General features: G+C 43.9%; 1 protein-coding gene and 1 non-coding gene across 8 annotated transcripts in view; both read left to right on the forward strand.

The window, feature by feature from the left end:
• LOC105464394 (X-prolyl aminopeptidase 3) overlaps nt 1-22,448 on the forward strand; it is a 79,236-nt gene that overhangs the window by 48,420 nt on the left and 8,368 nt on the right. For all 7 annotated transcript variants that reach the window (XM_011712231.3, XM_011712235.2, XM_024787533.2 and 4 more), the window contains 5 exons: nt 6,133-6,195; nt 7,668-7,781; nt 11,551-11,636; nt 19,935-20,115; nt 21,933-22,053. In XM_011712231.3, coding sequence (XP_011710533.1) covers nt 6,133-6,195; nt 7,668-7,781; nt 11,551-11,636; nt 19,935-20,115; nt 21,933-22,053 — 565 coding nt within the window. The remainder of the gene's footprint in view (nt 1-6,132; nt 6,196-7,667; nt 7,782-11,550; nt 11,637-19,934; nt 20,116-21,932; nt 22,054-22,448) is intronic.
• LOC112423608 (U6 spliceosomal RNA) lies at nt 14,659-14,762 on the forward strand. Its single transcript, XR_003014095.1, has one exon. It is a non-coding gene; the product is annotated as a U6 spliceosomal RNA (small nuclear RNA).

Consider the following 22,448-nt stretch of genomic DNA (forward strand, 5'->3'; position numbering starts at 1 on the left):
AATCCCAGCACATTGGGAGGCCGAAACGGGCGGATCACGAGGTCAGGAGATCAAGACCATCCTGGCTAACACGTGAAACCCCATCTCTACTAAAAGATACAAAAAACTAGCAGGGTGAGGTGGCAGGCGCCTGTAGTCCCAGCTACACGGGAGGCTGAGGCAGGAGAATGGCGTGAACCCGGGAGGCGGAGCTTGCAGTGAGCTGAGATCCAGCCACTGCACTCCAGCCTGGGCGACAGAGCAAGACTCCGTCTCAAAAAAAAAAAAAAACAACTTTTTTTTTTCCCAGATGGAGTTTCACTCTTGTCACCCAAGCTGGAGTGCAATGGCCTGATCTTGGCCCACCGCATCCTCCGCCTCCCAGGTTCAAGCAATTCTCTTGCCTCAGCCTCCCAAGTAGCTGTGAATACAGGCGTCCGCCACCACGCCTGGCTAATTTTTATATATTTAGTCGAGATGGGGTTTCTCCATGTTGGTCAGGCTGGTCTCGAACTCCCGACCTCAGGTGATCCACCCTCCCACCTCCGCCTCAGCCTCCCAAAGTGCTGGGATTACAGGCATGAGCCACCGCGCTCGGCCTATTTAAGGAACTCTTACAGTTCAACAACAGGCCAGGTACAGTGGCTCATGCCTATAGGCCCAGCTACTTGAAAGGCAGAGCTACTCGCGCTACCACGCCTGGCTAATTTTTGTATTTTTTGTAAATACTGAATTTTACCATGTTGCTGAGGCTGGTTTCGAACTGCTGGACTCAAGCAATCCACCCAAACAAAGTGCTGGGACTACAGGCGTGAGCCACTGCGCCCGCCTGTATGACTCCATTTATGTGAAATATCCAGAACAGGTAAACCCATAGAGACAAAAAGCAGGGAATAGGGTGAGAGGAGAACAGAAATTAACTGCTTAATAGGTAAGGGATTTTCTTTTCTGGTGATGAAAATGTTTTGGACCTAGAGAGAGGTGGGGGTTGCAAAACATTGTGAATGTACTAAATGTCACTAGGTTGCTCACTTTATTGGTTAATTTATATGATGTGAATTGTATCTCAGTAAAAAAATCAAGAATGAATTAGTTGTCTTCTAAACATTCCTTACTTTTCCTACTATGTTTTGGTTTTGGTTTTGGTTTTGGTTTGAGACAGTCTCTCTCTCTGTCACCCAGGCTGGAGTGCAGTGGCGCAATCTCTGCTCACTGCAACCTCTGCCTCCAGGGTTCAAGCGATTCTCCTGCCTCAGCCTCCCAAGTAGCTGGGATTGCAGGCACCTACCACCACTCCTGGCTAATTTTTGTATTTTTAGCAAAGATGGGGTTTCACCATGTTGGTCAGGCTGGTTTCAAACTCCTGACCTCATGATCCACCTGCCTCTGCCTCCCAAAGTGTTGGGATTACAGGTGTGAGCCACCGCGCCTGGCCAACATTCCTACTTCTAAGTGGCAGTTAGAGTTCAATTGTTAAAGAAGACCCAGAGACAGTGCTTACAAATACACAGTCATTACAGGAAAAAGGTTTCATAGAGCAACTGCATTAAAGTTAAAGATATGTATCACAGCCTGTGGCTGTCTCACAGCAAGGAGTCTGGAGAAGACAGGTGCAGGCTCCTGTTTTTCTCCCTAGGTAAGGGCTTGGTGGTTCTCTCACAGACCAGGAACCAGTGATGAATGCCCAGAACACCTCAGAACCCAAGAGCCTAAAATGGAATCTCACTTAGGATTTTTGATTTTGGTCACATAGGCATATCCATGCTATGTAATAGTAAAGCCCTCTGGCGAGCTCAGGGAGACCCAGTACAAAGCATTGATCTGTTATCAAGTACTGACAAGCTGATACAAACTGCTCTGAAACTCCCCGCAACACTGTTTATCAGTATGCTTCAGGCCTTGGCCCGAATCAGTGTCATACAGAACTTTAGCAAAACAGCTCAGGCTAATTTCAGACCTGCTAGAATTAAGCCTCATAGCATAATAGCACACAAACATTTGAGGCCTGCTTCTCTATATTCTACCTTTAGTCTTCCAAAGTTAAACATTCTTGTTTTCCTTAACCATTCCTTTTATTTATTTAAGATGGAGTCTTACTCTGTAGCCCAGGCTGGAGTGCAGTGGCGCGATCTAGGTTCACTGCAACCTCCGCCTTCCGGGTTCAAGCAATTCTCTGCCTCAGCCTCCCGAGTAGCTGGAATTACAGGTGCCCGCCACCACGCCTGGCTAATTTTTGTATTTTTAGTAGAGACAGAGTTTCACCATTTTGGCCAGGCAGGTCTGGAACTCCTCACCTCATTATCCACCTGCCTCAACCTCCCAAAGTGCTGGAATTACAGGTATGAGCCACTGCGCTCAGCCTCAAATCACTGATTTTTAAAATAAGGAAGCTAAGAAACGATCCATGGGACAATATTAAGGGCTGCCTCCCCCCATCTCTCTCTCTGTCACTCACTCACACACACACACACACACACACACACACACACCTTTCATGAAATGGTTTGTGAAATGCTTTTTCTCTCTACTCTCCCTTCTCCATTAGCTTTACAGTGTTCGTTTGTGATGTGTTCTGATTATAAGATGCAGGGTGAAATGCAGAGAAAGCCCATTTTACTTTTTTTAACAGTCAAAATACATTCAGGTAGCACTTAGTGAAGTAAGAGTGTTAAATCTTTATTGGGAGTGCGGACTACGTTGTGACAAGACAATCCTAAGAAGTGCCAATCATACAGTCTAACTCTTGATCTTTACTGGAAGGATATCAAGCATATAGTAAGGGTAGGTAGCATTTGAACTGCGTGTCATGTGTACCTGGAATGCTCTGTAAAGAAATTGACTCATAGGAGGCACATTCATTACAAAAAGAAGTAAAGCAAGATTAGGCATTTGATCACCTAGGAAGGAAGAGGAACTTTTCTATCCTGTTGAGTCTGCATAACAGTTTGAAAGAGTCACAACTGTCCTGGCACAATGGTGTGCATCTATAGTCCCAGCTACTCAGGAGGCTGAAGCAGAAGGATCGCTTGAGCCCAGGAGTTCAAGGCAGTAGTGCACCATGATTGTGCCTATGAATAGCCACTGCCCTCCAGTGTGGGCAACATAGCAAGACCCCATCTCTTAAAAAAAAATTTATTTTTATTTTTTATTTTTTATTTTTTTTTTTGAGACAGGGTCTTGCTCTGTCACCCAGGCTGGAGTACAGTGGCCGGATCTCAGCTCACTGCAAGCTCCGCCCCCCCGGGTTCACGCCATTCTCCTGCCTCAGCCTCCCGAGTAGCTGGGACTACAGGCACCGCCACCTCGCCCGGCTAGTTTTTTGTATTTTTTAGTAGAGACGGGGTTTCACCGGGTTCACCAGGATGGTCTCGATCTCCTGACCTTGTGATCCGCCCGTCTCGGCCTCCCAAAGTGCTGGGATTACAGGCTTGAGCCACCGCGCCCGGCCAAAAAAAAAATTTTTTAAGCCATGACATCAACAATTATCTATGCCAGGCAATAAGGGTTAAAAACAAAGTTAATAAAAAGACAAATCCCTCTTTTGAGTGAGTGAAGCCACTAGGACTGCCATATTTTTTAGGTTTCATGCTAAAAATATAGTGCTGAATAAGTTATTTGTCAACATTTGTGATTGTGTGTGCAAGTGTCCTTTAATTTATTTTTTTATTTTTTTATTTTTTTTGAGACGGAGTCTTGCTGTGGCACCCAGGCTGGAGTGCACTGTTGCAATCTCAGCTCACTGCCACCTCCACTCTCTGGGTACAAGTGATTCTCCTACCTCAGCCTCCTGAGCAGCTGGGATTACAGGTGCCCACCACTATGCCCAGCTAATATTAGTGGAGACAGCAGGGTTTTGCCATGTTGGCCAAGCTGGTCTCAAACTCCTGCCAAAGTGATCTACGTGCCTCAGCCTCCCACAGTGCTGGGATTACAGGCGTGAGCCAGCACACCCAGTTGTTTAATTTTTTTTTTTGAAATGGAGTCTCGCTCTGTCACCCAGGCTGGAGTGCAGTGGCATGATCTTGGCTTACTGCAACCTCCACCTCCCAGGTTCAAGCGATTCTCCTGCTTCAGCCTCCCAAGTAACTAGGACTACAGGTGCCCGCCACCACGCGCAGCTAATTTTTTTGTATTTTAGTAGAGACCGTGTTTCACTGTGTTAGCCAGGATCATCTCAATCTCCCGACCTCGTGATCTGCCACCTGGGCCTCCCAAAGTGCTGGGATCACAGGCATGAGCCACCACACCCGGCCCCTTTAATTGATTTTAATTGCTCATTATCCAGCAGATATTTACTGAGTACCAACTATGTGCCAGGCACTGCTCTAGGTTCCGAGGATACATTAGTGAGCACAATAGACTATCCACGCTCACTCTCCACAGTTACATTCTGGCGGAGGAGAGACAGTAAACAAACGACATGAAGTCATCTGGAATTAAATGCTATGAAGAAAAACAAAGCAGTGAAGGGGGATGAAATGTGATGGAAGGTACTAATTTAGATGGGATAGTCAGGAAGGGCCTCTATGAGGAGGAAACATTTGAGGAAAGATTTGAATCTAGAGGGAGCAAGCCATGCAGATATTCCCACCATTGCCCCACTTGCTTTTACTCTATTGGGCATTTTGGCAATGCCATTACCTCATACTAAGAAATGTTTTCATGTTTTCTTTTTTTTAGACAGAGTCTTGCATTGTGGCCCTGGCTGGAGTGCAGTGGCGCAATCTTGGCTCACTGCAACCTCTGCCTCCTGGTTCACGTGATTCTCCTGTCGCAGCCTCCTGAGTAGCTGGGATTACAGGCGCACACCACCACATCCAGCTGATTTTTTGTATTTTTAGTAGAGATGGGGTTTCCCTATGTTGGACAGACTGGATTCAAACTCTTGACCTCATGATCTGCCCGCCTCAGCCTCCCAAAGTGCTGGGATTACGGGCGTGAGCCATCACGTCTGGCCTGTTTGTTTGTTTGTTTGTTTGTTTGTTTGTTTGTTTTCTTTAGAGAAATAGTGTCTCACTATATTGTCAAGGCCGGTCTTGAGCTCCTGAGTTCAAGCGATCCTCTCACCTCAGCATCCTAAAGTGCTGGGTTACAGGTGTGAGCCACCCTAGGAGGCTGAAAAAATTAAAAATTACAAAAAATTTAAAAATTAGCTGGGCATGGTGGCGTGCACCTGTAGTCCCAGCTACTTAGGAGGCTAAAGTGGAAGGATCACTTGAGTACAGGAGTTTGAGGCTGCAGTGAGTTCTGATCACTCCATTGCACTACAACCTGCGGGATGGAGTGAGACTCTTGTCTCAAAAAAAAAAAAAAAATGCACACGCATATGGTGTGGTTATCATAGAGAATTAATAAAAGTACTTATACTATAGGCCAGTGGTTTTCAGTGGGGGAGCAGTTTTGTCCCCTGGGGAGCATTTTGGTAATGTCCTGTTGTCACAATTGGGAATGCTTCTGGCATCCTACATAGAACAGGACAGCTCTCCCACGAGGAATTATCTGGCCCCAAATGTCAGTAGTACGGAGGTTGGGAAATCTTGATGTAGACTAGACCATTCAATCCATAATTTCATACATGGTGCTATTGAGGCATTTTGTTACGTAAATAACAAATGTGTATCTTAGTATGTGCTGCTGTTACAAAGTACCTGAGATTGGATAATTTATAAGCAATAGAAATGTATTTCCTCAAAGTTCTGGAGGCTGGGAAGTCCAAGGTCAAGGTACCAGCAGATTCAGTGTCTGGTGAAGGGACATTCCTGATAGATGACACCCTCTAGGTATCCTTATATGGCAGAAGGGACAGAAAACCAAGAGGGGCCAAACTCACTCCCCCAAGCCCTTTTATAAGGTCACTAATCCCATCTATGAGGGCAGAGCCCTCATGATTTAATCACTACTCAAAAGGCCCCACTTCTTACTATCACCCCAATGGGGATTAAATTGCAATGTGAATTTTGGAGGGGACACATTCACATCAAAGCAAAATATTTTCCTTTCGGAAGTCTATATTATTATCCCCAGTAAGTCACAACTTCAGGTTGACAAAATTGTGGGGAAAGGTGCTTTTCATTTGAGCTCCAGTATTTTGAATGTTCAAGTAAGCAACATAGAATGAGATCATGTTCTTTTCATCCTCCTTTCTCTTTGCAGGCTTTCATAGAAACCATGTTTGCCAGTAAAGCACCTGTGGAAGAAGGCTTTCTTTATGCTAAGGTGAGATTTAGATGGTTAGCTTCACCGCCTTGTTGGAGGTGAATATAATAAAGTAATTTGATTTGCAGAAATGGTAGTGCAATTTGCTTTCATGATAGTGATGACCAGCATGTCATTGGAGAGGATTTGTTTCTGAAATATCACTGGTCATTTTTAAGTCTAAAATATACTGTGTTACAATTAAAGGAAGAAAATTGCAAAGTAGAACAGATGATGATGAAGGGAAAATTTAGCAATGCGAGGTGACAAAAGTAATACTGTTTAGGTCAATGTCAAAAAGAGGCTGAGGGCTGGGCGTGGAGCTCATGCCTATAATGCCAGCACTGTGGGAGGCCAAGGCAAGTGAATCACTTGAGGCCAGGAGTTCGAGACCAGCCTGGCCAACATGGCAAAACCCCATCTCTACTAAAAATACAAAAACTAGCTGGGTGTGGTAACGTATGTCTATAATCCCAGCTAGTCAGGTGGCTGAGATACGAGAATCACTTAAACCGGGGAGGCACAGGTTGCAGTGAGCCAAGATCATGCCACTGCACTCCAGCCTGGGCAACAGAGCAAGACTGTCTCAAAAAAAAAAAAAATGCTGAGGACAGGCGTGGTGGCACATGCCTGTAAAATTTGGGAGGCTGAGATGGGAGGATCACTTGAGTCCAGGAGTTCGAGACCAGCCTGGGCAACATACTGACACCTCATCTCTACAAAAAATTTAAAAAAATTAGTTGGGCATGGTAATACACCTATAGTCCAGTTACTCTGGAGGCTGAGGTGGGTGGATGACTTGAGCCTGGAAGATTCAGGCTATAGTGAACTATGATTGCCCCACTGCACTCCAGCCTGGGTGACAGAGCAATACCGTGTCTCAAAAAAAAAAATAGAGGTTGAGAAAGTGCTGTAGATAGTAGCAGATACTCGCCAACCTCCAGCTCCATCCTGTATCCTAGAACGTAGTGAAATTAGTAGGACTGCAATTTTCCTAGCATCCATTTTCACTTTTCCAGAGCATTTAGATTCGTAGCTATTTGAAAGATTGGAATTAGTAATTTAGAGCTGTTGTTAAAAATGTAAGTCACATTTCAGTGTTTAGCTAAATCAGAATAAACAAATAGTAACCTTACATGATTGTATTTCAAGGCTCAGCCTTCATCAGTTTTCTGTCTTCTGGACTTAATTTGAAAATTATAAGAGATTTAGAGAACACTAAAGAAAAAAGAACAGATTTAATAATAGGGTTGAAATAACAGGATTTATGGGAATAAAAGAGTATACTTAACATAGATTATAGTACATGGGGTGAGAATAAAAGAGATGGACTGAAATTACAGCATAAAAGGTTTGGTTAGGTATGATGAATAGTTTTCCAGTAATGACTTAAGATAAGTACTGGTATGGAGGTATGGGCAGTTGAAGAGAGCCTGGGCTGGGGCAGCCCTACAGAAACCCTTTGAGTCATACCTTGCTGTTGTTTTTCACAGTTTGAATTTGAATGCCGGGCTCGTGGTGCAGACATCTTAGCCTATCCACCTGTGGTGGCTGGTGGTAATCGGTCAAACACTTTGCACTATGTGAAGAATAATCAACTCATCAAGGTATGTGAAATGCCCTCAGTGCTACTCCCACTAGGTCCAGATACCCTAGTAGAAAACCTGCTAACCTCATGGTCCCCTAACCTTCAGCTTTCACAAATTAGCTGACATTTTTAAAATATTTTATTGCTTTAAAAATATTTTATTGCTTATTACAGGCATTATCTCATTTTATCCTTAAATTAGCTCTGTTAGAAAGGAGCAAATATTAACATGACTTTTTAATAGATGAGGAAAATGAACTTTAAAAAATAAAACAACATAGGCCAGGTGTGGCTCAGGCCTGTAATCCTAGTACTTTGAGAGGCCAAGGCAAGTGAATCACTTGAGGTCAGGAGTTCGAGACCAGCCTGGCCAAGATGGTGAAACACGTCTCTACTAAAACTACAAAAATTAGCCAGGCATGGTGGCACGTGCTTGTAATCCCAGCTACTCTGGAGGGTGAGGCAGGAGAATTGCTTGAGCCCGGGAGGCATAAGTTGTAGTGAGCCGAGATCACACCACTGTACTCCAGCGCTCCAGCCTGGGCTGCGGAGCAAGACTCTGTCTCTAAATAAATAAATAAATATTTAAATATTTAAAAACCTAAAACAACATATTAGTGCAGAGCCAAGTATTCTACTCTAAAGCCTCTGCTCTTTTCACTGTAACTCTCATTCTCTAAGGACTTGCAGCAACAACAGTGAGCCAAGCGGATTTTCTGGGCAGAAAGACTTTAAGAAATCGCTATTAGCTGTGAGGGAACATATCTTCTATGATTTTCTTCCCATGTGACTCTACAAGTGAAGGAATTGTGTGTTCCTTTACTAAGTCCATTTCTTTACTGATTTAGTATTCAATAAATCCAAAAGAAAAAAATATAGGAAACATGTAAATTATACAGCATAATTTAAAAAAACAAAAACAAAAATGAATACCCATGAACCAGGCAGTCAATTTTAGAGCTAGAACAGTAGCAATACAGCACACCTACCCTTATGCTGTCCCATCCCACTTCCTCAAAGGTAACTGGTAACCTAAATTTTGTTTTTCCCTTGACTTTTAAGAAATAGTTGTATTACATACATAGGACTCCCCAAACAGTATTTTTTTTTTTTTTTTTTTTTTTTTTTTTTTGAGACGGAGTCTGGCTCTGTCGCCCGGGCTGGAGTGCAGTAGCCGGATCTCAGCTCACTGCAAGCTCCGCCCCCCGGGTTTACGCCATTCTCCTGCCTCAGCCTCCCGAGTAGCTGGGACTACAGGAGCCCGCCGCCTCGCCCGGCTAGTTTTTTTTTGTATTTTTTTTAGTAGAGACGGGGTTTCACCGTGTTCGCCAGGATGGTCTCGATCTCCTGACTTAGTGATCCGCCCGTCTCGGCCTCCCAAAGTGCTGGGATTACAGGCTTGAGCCACCGCGCCCGGCCTCCCCAAACAGTATTAATTAGCTACTGCTTGTTTATAAACTCTATACAAATTGTATACTGTATATGTAGTTTGGAGGGATTTTTTTTAACTCATAAATATCATAGGTTGGGTGAGGTGGCTAACATCTGTAATCCCAGCACTTTGGGAGGTCAAGGCGGGCAGATCCCTTGAACGCAGGAGTTCAAGACTGGCCTGGGCAACATAGTGAAACCCTCTCTCTACAAAAAAATGCAAAAATGAACCAGGCATGATGGCACATGCCTATAGTCCCAGTTACTTGGGAGGCTAAGGTGAGAAGGATCATCTGAGCCTGGGGAGTTCAAGGTTGCAGTGAGCTGTGATCACACCTCTGCACTCCAGCCTGGGCAACAGAGCAAGACCCTGTCTTCAAAAAAAATAAATAAAATATAGGCCAGACACAGTGGCTTATGCCTGTAATCCCAGTACTTTGGGAGGCTAAGGCAGGTAGATCACTTGAAGCCAGGAGTTCACGACCATCCTGGCCAACATGGTGAAACCCTGTCTCTACTAAAAATACAAAAATTAGCTGGGCGTGGTGGCGCATGCCTGTAGTCCCAGCTACTCAGGAGGCTGAGGCAGGAGAATCTCTTGAACCTGGGAGGCAGAGATTGCAGTGAGCTGAGGTTGCACCACTACACTCCAGCTCTGGGCAATAGAGCAGGACTCCATCTCAAAAAAAAAAAAGTCAGCATTTCATAAAATACATTTTATCCAGGATTTAGTTGTTTATTAGCAGAAATTTATTCAATCTTTTACCAAAAATGAAAAATCACGGCCGGGCGCGGTGGCTCAAGCCTGTAATCCCAGCACTTTGGGAGGCCGAGACGGGCGGATCACGAGGTCAGGAGATCGAGACCATCCTGGTTAACACGGTGAAACCCCGTCTCTACTAAAAAATACAAAAAACTAGCCGGCCGAGGTGGCGGACGCCTGTAGTCCCAGCTACTCGGGAGGCGGAGGCAGGAGAATGGCGTGAACCCGGGAGGCGGAGCTTGCAGTGAGCTGAGATCCGGCCACTGCACTCCAGCCTGGGTGACAGCGCGAGACTCCGTCTCAAAAAAAAAAAAAAAAAAAAAAAAAAGAAAAATCACATCCATTATTTTAAGTTGCCATAACTGTATGTTATCATTTACTCACTATTCTACTGTTTGTCAAATGTTGTACTTACTTAGATATGAATAATATATACTCTGTCTTCACGGGCATAGAGAGATAATTTCAGCATAACATGACAATTAGAAAGTTAGAGATATACTTAAAGTTTTCTTCTTTCCCCACATGTATTATGATGGAGAGCAAAAGGGGAGTGGGGCCTGACGCGGTGGCTCATGCCTGTATTCCAGCACTTTGGGAGGCTGAGGCGGGCGGATCATGAGGTCAAGAGATCGATACCATCCTGGCCAACAGAGTTAGCCAGGCATGGTGGCGTGCGCCTGTAGTCCCAGCTACTTGGAAGACTGAGGCAGGAGAATCGCTTGAACCCAGGAGGCGGAGGTTGCAGTGAGCTGAGATCACACCACTGCACTCCAGCCTGGGCAACAGAGCAAGACTCTGTCTCGGGGAAAAAAAAAAAAAAAAGGGAATTGATATTCCAAGGTTAAATGTTTAAGGGTGGCTGTGTTTGAATAAGGCCCGGCATACCAACGTATATAGGATTGGTTTTTTCTTTTCTCATATACCAACAAAGCAAAAGCATATGGGGGTTTTTTTCTTTAAAAAAACGATAATAGTGATATTTATGATGTGCTAATGTTTATACCTAGTAATTCAATCCCAAGGAATCTGGTTCCAAAGCCTATACACTTAAACACTATGCATTGCCAACTTTCTTGAGGCAGTGTGAATTCATCTGAAAAGTTTTGTTTTATTTTCACATGCCCCCTGTTTCAAACATCTGAAAAGTTTAGATGCTGTGTAGATAAATAGAAGAAACCAGCAATTAGTGTCCTTCAAATTAGAGCTTTAAAAAAAAAAATGGACCAAGTGCGATGGCTCACGCCTGTAATCCCTGCACTTTGGGAGGCCAAGGTGGGCAGATCACCTGAGGTCGGAAGTTCTAGACCATCCTGACCAACATGGAGAAATCCAGTCTCTACTAAAAATACAAAATAGCCAGGTGTGGTGGCAAGCACCTATAATCCCAGCTGCTCGGAGGCTGAGGCAGGAGAATCGCTTGCACCTGGGAAGTGGAGGTTGTGGTGAGCCAAGATCACGCCATTGCACTCCAACCTGGGCAACAAGAGTGAAACTCCGTCTCAAAAAAAAAAGGCATACTTTGGATTAGGATTACTAGAAACAACTTATAATCATGAGCTTATCCACTTTAACCTGTCTTACTTTGTTCCAGGATGGGGAAATGGTGCTTCTGGATGGAGGTTGTGAGTCTTCCTGCTATGTGAGTGACATCACACGTACCTGGCCAGTCAATGGCAGGTAGGGTTTCTACAGAGTAACATACCCCACTGCTTCTTAGGAGTATGAGTTGGAATATGGCTATACTTGGAATGAATGACTAAAGAAATACTATAGGTCCATTCCTGGTCAAGTTAGGTTGCAAAGCTCCTCATTATTTTCTAAGACTGTTGTGTTAGCCAGGTAAAAGTCCATTTTTAAAAAACTATAATGGGCCAGGCGTGGTGGCTCATACCTGTAATCCCAGCACTTCGGGAGGCCGAGGCAGGCAGATCACCTGAGATCAGGAGTTCAAGACCAGCCTGACCAAAATGGTGAAACCCTGTCTCTACTAAAAATGCAAAAATTAGCCTGGGCATGGTACTCAGGAGGCTGAGGCAGGAGAATCACTTGAACCCAAGGGATAGAAGTTGCAGTGAGCCAAGATTGGACTACTGCCCTCCAGCCTGGGTGACAGAGTGAGATTCCATCTCAAAAAAAAAAAAAAAAAAAGAAAAACTGGCCAGGCACAGTGGCTCATGCCTGTAATCCCAGCACTTTGGGAGACCGAGGCAGGCAGATCATAAGGTCCAGAGATCGAGACCATCCTAGCTAACACGGTAAAACCCCCTCTCTACTAAAAATACAAAAAATTAGCCGGGCGTGGTGGTGGGCGACTGTAGTCCCAGCTACTCGGGAGGCTGAGGCAGGAGAATGGCGTAAACCCGGGAGGCCGAGCTTGCAGTGAGCTGAGATCGCACCACTGCACTCCAGCCTGGGCGACAGAGCAAGACTCTGTCTCAAAAAAAAAGAAAAACTATAATGGATAAATTTGGTGAATAGGGCTTTTTTCCTGTGGACATTGCCCAGTGCACATAGCTTGGGCAGCAGAAAGCCACAGCCTTATTGATTTAAGATATCAAAGGACAGATTTAGGTGCTGGCAGAATAGCCAGAAAGATGAAGGAAAATCCTTGACGAGAAGGGCTCGCAGAAACTGTGAGCCCCAAAATCTGCATACAGATTATTTAAAAATCCTTGGCTGGTCACTAAACTATGTGTTCTGAGGAGGCCTCACGAGGCTCAGCAAAATACCAGCAGCTAGAAGCAGAATAAACTGAGAAGATATTTTAGTTGCTTCCCAGTGAAAACAGAGTTTGTAGTTTGAATCTATCCAAGTTAACAAAATTGCTAGATGTGAGAAGAAACAGGTAATTGTGACCTGTATTCAAGAAAATCTGATGACGAAATAATCCCGGCCAGGTACAGTGGCTCACGCCTGTAATTCTAGCACTTTGGGAGGCCGAGGCAGGTGGATCACTTGAAGTGAGGAGTTCAAGACCACCTGGCCAACACGTGAAACTCTGTCTCTACTAAAAATACAAAAATTAGCTGGGTGTGGTGGCGGGCGCCTATAATCCCAGCTACTCAGGAGTCTGAGGCAGGAAGATCTCTTGAACCGGGAAAGGGAAGGTTGCAGTGAGCTGAGATTGCACCACTACACTCCAGCTTGGGCGACAGAGCGAAACTCCATCTTAAGAAAAAGGAAAAAAAAAAAAAAGAGAGAGAAATGATCTTAATGTTCCAATTAGCAGAAGGACTCTAAAGTAGCTGTTACAGATATGTTAAAGGAAGATGTAGACATAATGAGCGAACAGATGGAGAATCTCAATGAGAAATAGAAACTAAAAAGAACCAGGGATTCTGGGAAGACGGCAGCAGCAGGATAGTTTTTCAAACTTTTCAAATTGTCACATAAACATAGAGCAACTAGCTAACAAAACCAAACACCAGGTAATATTTGTTACCTCAGAATAATTACCTCCTAATTCACAAACATTCCGTCTGTAACTGCACAATTAGCAAAATCTAGACTGATAAACTACGTCAAGCAGCCTGGATTCTTTAACAAATACATTACAAGGAAATGAAAAGAGGTGGAGGAGGAGCCTATTAACTAAAAGAGGTTTTAGTTATATCAAATATATTACAAATGAGTGTATCAAATACATTAAAAATGAGCACAAAGAAAATTATCTTGGGGTGAATATTTGGGTGATAAAAATATTTTTAAAAACACAAAGGACAGCCAGGCGAGGTGCCTCATGTAATCCCAGCACTTTGGGAGACAAGACAGGAGGATCACTTGAGCTCAGGAGTTCAAGACCAACATGGGCGACATAGTGAAACCTGGTCTTTACAAAAAATACAAAAAAATTAGCCAGGCATGGTGGCACGTGCCTGTAGTCTCAGCTACTCGGGAGGCTGTGGTGGGAGGATTGCTTGAGCCCAGGAGACAGAGGTTGCAGTGAGCCAAGACTGCACCATTGCAGTCCAGCCTGGGTGACAGAACCAGACCCTGTCGCAAAAAAAATAAAAAGAAAAAAACCCCACAATGACCAAGCATAGTGGCATGCACCTATAGTCTCAGCTACTCAGGAAGCTGAGGCAGGAGGATCACTTGAGTCCAAGGGTTCTAAGCTGCAGTCCACTATGTTGATCAGGTGTCTGCGACAAGTCCATCATCAATATGGTATCCGCTCAGGAGCGGGGAACTACCACGTTACCTAAGGAGGGCTGAACTGGCCCAGATCAGAAACAGAGCAGGTCACAACTCTTGTACCGATCAATAGTGGGAACAAGCTTGTTAATAGCCAGTACACTCCAGCCTGAGCAAAAGAGCAAGACCCCATCTGTAAAAAGAAAATTTTTTTTTTAAATTAAAATTAAAAAAAAAAAAATGCAAGGAAAAGGGAGTGACTGCTAACAGATACAAGATTTGGGAGGAGATGGTAATGAAAATTTTCTGGAATTAGTAGTAGTGATGGTTGTACAACATTGTGAATATACTTAAAACCACTGAATTGTACACTTTTTTAAGTGAAGGAATTTTATGATAAATGAATTATATCTCAATAAAAATTATAAATTCGGTCAGGCATTGTGGTTCATCCTGTAATCCCAGCACTTTGGGAGGCCAAGGCTAGCAGATGACTTGAGCCCAGGAGTTCCAGACCAGCCTGGGCAACATGGCAAAACCCCATCTCTACAAAAAAACTTTAAAAGTGCTTCCTTCAGCAGTACATATACTAAAATTGGAACAATACAGAGATTAGCGTGGCCCCTACGCAAGGATGACATGCAAATTTGTGAAGCATTTCATATATAATCATGAAAGAAAAAAATTAGCTGGGTATGGTAGCATGGGCCTGTACTCCCAGCTACTAGAGAGACTAAAGTGGGAGGATCACCTGAGCCCAGAGGTCAAGGCTGCAGTGAGCTGTGACTGCACTACTGCACTCCAGCCTAGGCAACAGAGTGAGACCCTGTCTTTAAAAAAAAAAAAAAAAATTTAAATTCATGTGTAAATAATAGTACACACAAATAAAAAATCACAATTAACTGACTACAAACTGATACGGCTAGCGTGGTGGCTCACACCTGTAATCCCAGTGTTTTGGGAGGCTGAGGCAGGAGGATCACTTGAGGCCAGGAGTTCAAAACCAGCCTGGGCAACACAGCAAGACCTCTATATCTACAAAAAATACAAAAAATTGGCCAACTATGGTGGCGCACACCTGTAATCCCAGCTACTTAGGAGGCTGAGGTGGCAAAATCACTTGACCCCTGAAATTTTTGGTTACAGTGAACTACGATCACGTCACTGCGCTCTAGCCTAGGTAACAGAGCAAGGCTCTTATCTCCAAAATAAAAAAGGCTGGGCACGGTGGCTAACACCTATAATCCCAGCACTTTGGGAGGCCAAGGCAGGTGGATAACCTGAGGTCAGGAGTTTGAGACCAGCCTAGCCAACATGGTGAAACCCTGTCTCTACTAAAAATAACAACAACAAAAAAAAATCAGCCAGTCGTGGTGGCAGGCGCCTGCAGTCCCAGCTACTTGGGTGGCTGAGGCAGGAGAATCACTTGAACCCGGGAGGTGGAGGTTGCAGTGAGCCAAGATCACACCACTGTACTCCAGCCTGGGCAGGAGAGTGAGACTCCATCTCAAAAAAAAAAGTTAGGATGAGGGTTACTTATTGGTAAGATTGTAATTATTCTGGGACCTATAGAAAGGTCTTCTGGGATAGTCTGCCAAGTTTTTCTTTTTTTATTTTTATTTTTTTGTCTGACTGGTATTCACCTTATAATAATTTCTTTTTTTTTTTCTTTTTTCTTTTCTTTTTTTTTTTTTTTTGAGACGGAGTCTCGCTCCGTTGCCCAGGCTGGAGTGCAGTGGCACAATCTTGGCTCACTGCAACCTCCAGCTTCCAGGTTCATGCAATTCTCCTGCCTCAGCCTCCCAAGTAGCTGGGCTACAGGCGGGTGCCACCACGCCCAGCTAATTTTTGTATTTCTAATAGAGCCACTGAATAATTTCTTAAGGTTTATGTTTGATTGATTTGTTTGACTTTCTATATCTGTGTTTTGTTTTACAATTAAAAAATTTTTAAATTTTAAATGACAATTTTAAAGCCAAAAAGTACATTAACTGAAATAGGAAATTCACTGGGTGGACTTAACTGTAGATGGGAGGCTGCAGAAGTTTGCAAACTTGAAGATAAATAGAAAGTATCCAGCTGGGGCCGGGGGTGGTGGCTCACTCCTGTAATCGCAGCACTTTGGGAGGCTGAGGCAGGCAGATCACAAGGTCAGGAGATCAAGACCATCCTGGCTAACACGGTGAAACCCCGTCTCTACTAAAAATATAAAAACAATTAGCCAGGCGTGGTGGTGGGTGCCTGTAGTCCCAGCTACTTGGGAGGCTGAGGCAGACGAATGGCGTGAACCCGGGAGGCACTGTACTCCAGCCTGGGCAACAGAGCAAGACTCCATCTCAAAAAAAACAAGAAAAAAGAAATTATCCAGCTGGAAGAATAGAACTACATTGTAAAAAGGCCAGGTGCAGTGGCTCACACCTGTAATCCCAGCACTTTGGGAGGCCCAGGCGAGTGGATCACTTGAGGTCATGAGTTCGAGACCAGTCTAACCAACATGGTGAAACCCCGTCCATACTAAAATAACAAAAATTAGCCGGGCATGGTGGCAGGTGCCTGTAATCTCAGCTACTTGGGAGGCTGAGGCAGAGAGCCATCCTCCCATCTCAACCTCCCAAGTAGCTGGGATTATAGGCACCTGCCACCATGCCTGGCTAATATTTTGTTTTTTTATAGAGGCAGGGTTTTGCTATGTTGCCCAGGCTGGTCTGCAACTCCTTGGCTCAAACGATCCTCTTGCCTTGACCTGCCAAAACACTGGAATTACAGGGATGAGCCACTATGCCCAGCCAAATTCTAGGTATTTAAGAGAAATGAAAACATTTCTCAACAAAAAGAGTTGCACAAGGACATTCATAACAGCATTTATTCACAATAGCATAACAACCAAAATGTCCCATCAACAGGAGAATGAATATGCAAATTGTGGTCTGTTCATACAATGGAATACCACTCAGTAATAAAAAAAATTTTAATTACTGATTGAATGTTTTTTGTTATTGATTGAAGCAACACCATGGATGTACTGCATAGACATCATTCTACCCTCACTGAGCATAGATTATTGCATTCCAGGCTGGAGTGCAGTGGTGCACAGAGCATAGATTATGCTCAGTGAAGGAAGCCAGACACAAAATAGTATATATTATATGATTCCATTTATATGATGTTCTAGATTAGGCAAACTAAGGTCAAAATAATCACAACAGCATTTGCCTCGGAAAGTAGGGATATTGATTAGAAATGGACATGGTGACTCACGCCTGTAATCCTAGGACTTTGGGAGGCCAAGGTGGGCGGATCACCTGACATCAGGAGTTCAAGACCAGCCTGGCCAACATGGCAAAATCCCATCTCTACTCAAAATACAAAAATTAGCCAGGCATGGTGGCAGGCGCCTATAATCCCAGCTACTTGGGAGGCTGAGACAGGAGAATCGCTTGAACCCTGTAGGGGCAGAAGTTGCAGTGAGCCGAGGTCACAGCACTTTAGCCTGGGCAAAAGAGGGAAATTCCATCTCAAAAAAGGAAAAAAAGAAATGAACATGAGGAAGCTTTCGGGGGAGATGGAAATGCTCTGTATAAGGCTTGAGTCCAAAATCTATAGGGCAGACTTCAGTCCAAACTCAGGCAGGATTTATATTACAGTCTTGAGGCAGAATTCCTTCTCCAGTATACCAAAGCAGTTGTGGCATTTGTGTTTATGTATTGTGGATGACCTTTTGGTTTGTGTTTCAGCCAGCCAGGCAACAAAACTGTTAGAACTTTTCTGACCCCTTCAGCTACAACATTGAATCCAGAATCTCTGATTAGTGGACCCATATCAGTAAAGTTGCCTGATGCAACTATGTTCCTTCTACCATTATCCCACACCATAAATATTCATTCCCACCCATATTCCCAGATTTTTGTCTGTCAGAAATTGGAAACCTCGTGCAGTTCTTTTTTTTTTTTTTTTTTTTTTTTTGAGATGAAGTTTCACTCTTGTTGCCCAGGTGGGAGTGCAATGGTGCAATCTCGGCTCAACGCAACCTCTGCCTCCCAGGTTCAAGCAATTCTCTTGCCTCAGCTTCCGGAGAAGCTGGGATTACAGGAATGCGCCACCACGCCCAGCTAATTGTGTATTTTTAGTAGAGATGGGGTTTCTCCATGTTGGTCAGGCTGGTCTCGAACTTCTGACCTCAGGTGATCCATCGACCTTGGCCTCCCAAAGTGTTGGGATTACAGGCATGAGCCACCATGCCCGGCCCCTCATACAGTTCTTTTTGGAGTGGAGTGGACCTCCTCGTGGGTCACACTTTCTACCTAACTTGGAGCCTGCTGGGACTTGAGGACTGCTCGGACTAGAAGAACCAAGGCAACTACCTCAAGGGATATACCTACAGGTTTTCAGGAAAACAGGGTTAGCCTTCTCAGACAGGGGTGGAAGGGCCGCTTCTGCTGGCAATGAAGACTCAGAAGAGGCCGGGCGCGGTGGCTCAAGTCTGTAATCCCAGCACTTTGGGAGGCCGAGACGGGCGGATCACGAGGTTAGGAGATCGAAACCATCCTGGCTAACATGGTGAAACCCCGTCTCTACTAAAAAATACAAAAAACTAGCCAGGCGAGGTGGCGGGCGCCTGTAGTCCCAGCTACTCGGGAGGCTGAGGCAGGAGAATAAACCCGGGAGGCGGAGCTTGCAGTGAGCCGAGATCCGGCCACTGCACCCCAGCCTGGGCGACAGAGCCAGACTCCGTCTCGGGAAAAAAAAAAAAAAAAAAAAAAAGACTCAGAAGAATTTAGGAGTTCATTGTCCTCAGCTTCAATAGGTTTGGTACATGCATCTGTCAAAATTGTACCATTCAAATGTATGCATTTTAGTGTATATAAAGACACTTTGGGAGGCCAAGGCAGGAGGATCGTTTGAGCTGAAGAGTTCCAGACCAACCTGGGCAACATAGTGAGACCTTGTCTCTTTAAAAAAAAAAAAAACTGTTACAGAAATAATTATTTAGTAATACTGTGGTGGGGTGGGGTATGGGTACATTATGCTATGGGTTTTTTATGCTATTATATTTAACCATTCTTCTACTAGAGGACATTTAGAGTTTAATAATTTACAATTATAAAATTACATTCATTTTATATTACATTCATTTATATATTCAAATTATACATAATTTACAACAATAAAATTACATTTCATACATTCAGCTGTTTTGAATTTCAAATATTTTCTTCGGATATATTAGAGTAGAATTATAAGCTCTAGTTATATGAGCATCTTTAAGGCCTTTGATGTAATTGGCTGTATTAGTTTACACTCCTATCAACAGTATGTGAGAATACATACCATATATTATCCCAGGTCACTTTTTAATCTCATAATTGCTAAAGAAACTGTTATTCTAAAGACACTTAAGTGCTAGTATGTTACTAGTAGCCCAGATGTTGACTAGTTTATCCCATGGTATCTGCTTCACCTGTCAGAAGTGGGTCTCTAGGCTTTCCTGCCTTTTTTTAAATGGTAGTCTGTGCTGTAAGGGATTAGACAGGATCAAGGCTGAGCCTCGTCTGCCCACTGACTGCACTCGTGGCTGGGTGCTGCTTTTGGCCCTACTTCATGTTTCTCCTGACCATTTGAAGAAGAGACTGTGTTGCTGCTCCAGCTTGAAGGATTGTTGCCCTTCCTGCTGAGCACCTAGGACATGATTGAGCTCCTGGCCATATTGATAGATTGGTATTTATTAAACATCAACAGTGCCCCAGCAGCAGCATCTTGGGGTTTTTCTAATCAAACTTAGTAGCAAACTTCTTAGAGTATCAGATTATCTAAGTTCAGATTATTTGGTTTTCCCATCCCTAGGTTCACTGCACCTCAGGCAGAACTCTATGAAGCTGTTCTAGAGATCCAGAGAGATTGTTTGGCCCTCTGCTTCCCTGGGACAAGCTTGGAGAACATCTACAGCATGATGCTGACCCTGATAGGACAGAAGCTTAAAGACTTGGGAATCATGAAGAACATTAAGGAAAATAATGTCTTCAAGGTATTTCACTTCTCTTGACCCCAGTTCTCAAGAACACCTAGCATGCTGCTAGGCTTTTACCGTATATAAAGCTAATTCGATTTAGAAATGGGACAGATGCAGTGATTCATGCCTGTAATCTCAGTAGTTTAGGAGACTGAGGCAGGAGGATCGCTTGAAGCCAGCCTGGGCAATATAGCAAGACCCATCTATATGTATATACATATAGATATATATACACACACATATATATACGTACACACATAGATATATATATATACACATACACACACGGGGTTTTTTTAAGTGAAAAGATTTAGAAATCATCTTTGTGATCTATAAGAGGGATTTAGCTTTAACATAGATTAAAACAAAGGAAGTCAGTACTTATTTCTTCCAGATGATGGCAGCACATTCTGATTCATTACATGCTGCACAACTAGCTCAGTATTCAGAAAACGTAAAATGAAGTCTGGTGTAGACAGGGTGAAAAAGGAAACAAGAAATGAGGAGAAGCCTGGGAAATATAGCAAGACCCTGTCTCTACAAAAAATTTAAAAGTTAGCCAGGTGTGGTGGCACACATCTCGAGTCCCAGCTACTTGGGAGGTTGAGGTGGGAGGATCACTTGACCCCAGGAGTTCAAGGCTGCAGTGAACTATGATCGCACCACTGCACTCCAACCTGGGCCACAGAACAAGGCCCTGTGTCCAAAAAAAAAAAAAAAATAGAGAGAGAGAGAGATTAACTTTTAATCCCTTTATGGGTTATTCTGTAGGTCAAAGGAGAAGGTATTTGTTTAAGTGACATTTTTGAGACTTCAGCAATATTCCCAAAGGCCATGTCATTAGTGAATTTTTTTCTGCATCCAAAATGTGATGATGTTCAGTAAAAATGTAAAACCTCAGCTTTAAAATTAAGATGCTAGATGCCCAAGTCAGATAGACCATTAGGCATCTCCTACCTACAAGTTAAGGCTTCTAGGACTTCTATTATCAATAAAAACAAAGCTATAAATTGGCTGTTGCTCGGGCCAACAAATCTTTAACTAACTGATGGAAATACCCAAGCTGGCTGGGCACAGTGGCTCACACCTGTAATCCCAGCACTTTGGGAGGCTGAGGCAGGCAGTTCGAGACCAGCTTGGCCAACATGGTGAAACCTTGTCTCTACTAAAAAGACAAAAATTTGCCAGGCATGGTGATACAAGTCTATAATCCCAGCTATTGGGGAGGCTGAGGTGGGAGAATCGCTTGAACCCAGGAGACCGAGTTTGCAGTGAGCCAAGATCACACCACTGTACTCCAACCTAGACAACAGAGCAGGACTCCATCTCAAAAAAAAAGAAATACCCAAGCTGGTACGTGCCCAAAAGTATGCATTCTCCACAAGTTGCTGTGAGATACTTAGGGTCTCCAGAGTGGATTCCTGAGAGGGATGTGTGAAGGAACAGTGGAAAGAGAACTGTGGTAATAGTCATCCTCTCTTTCCCAAAAAAAGAGATTTTTTTTCTCTCTTTTATTTTTACCTTTCCTGTGGTACTGAAGAAAACAGACTTTCATTTGCCACAGTCATTAGTTGGATTACCCAAGTCAGCATGTAGGTAGTATATTAAATAGTGGGAATGGAAGTGTGGATTGATGAGAATGCCATTGGCAGAATTGCATATAAGAGGTTGCAGTTTTTCAGGTGCCTTTAAGTATTAGCCCAAGGAGGAATTAAACTGAAGTGGCAGAACCATGGGGAAGATAATAACACATATCTCACTGATTTATACTTGCCCAGCATTCCCCATTAGAGGTCATTGCTCTGATGATACTGTGATAATTATCTTTCCAGGCTGCTCGAAAATACTGCCCTCATCATGTTGGCCACTACCTCGGGATGGATGTCCATGACACTCCAGACATGCCCCGTTCTCTCCCTCTGCAGCCTGGGATGGTAATCACAATTGAGCCAGGTAAGGAGTTATAATACTACTATGAGGTAAACGTTTGTTTGTTTTTGAGATGGAGTTTTGCTCTTTCGCCCAGGCTGGAGTGAAGTGGTGTGATCTTCACTCACTGCAACCTCCGCCCCCCAGGTTCAGCGATTCTCCTGCCTCAGCCTCCTGAGTATCTGGGATTACAGGTATCTGCCACCACGCCTGGCTGATTTTTATATTTTTAGTAGAGACGGGGTTTCGCCATGTTGGCCAGGCTGGTCTCGAACTCCTGACCTCAGGTGATCCACCCATCTCGGTCTCCCAAAGTGCTAGAATTACAGGCGTGAGCCACCATGCCCAGCCACATTGTTTGTTTTTACCTCAACCAACGTAATTAAGTTAGAAGAGACAAGAAAAAAAGTCTCTCCAGT

This window comes from Macaca nemestrina, chromosome 15 (genome assembly GCF_043159975.1).
Source record: "Macaca nemestrina isolate mMacNem1 chromosome 15, mMacNem.hap1, whole genome shotgun sequence".
In the NCBI taxonomy this organism is placed as follows: Eukaryota; Metazoa; Chordata; class Mammalia; order Primates; family Cercopithecidae; genus Macaca; species Macaca nemestrina.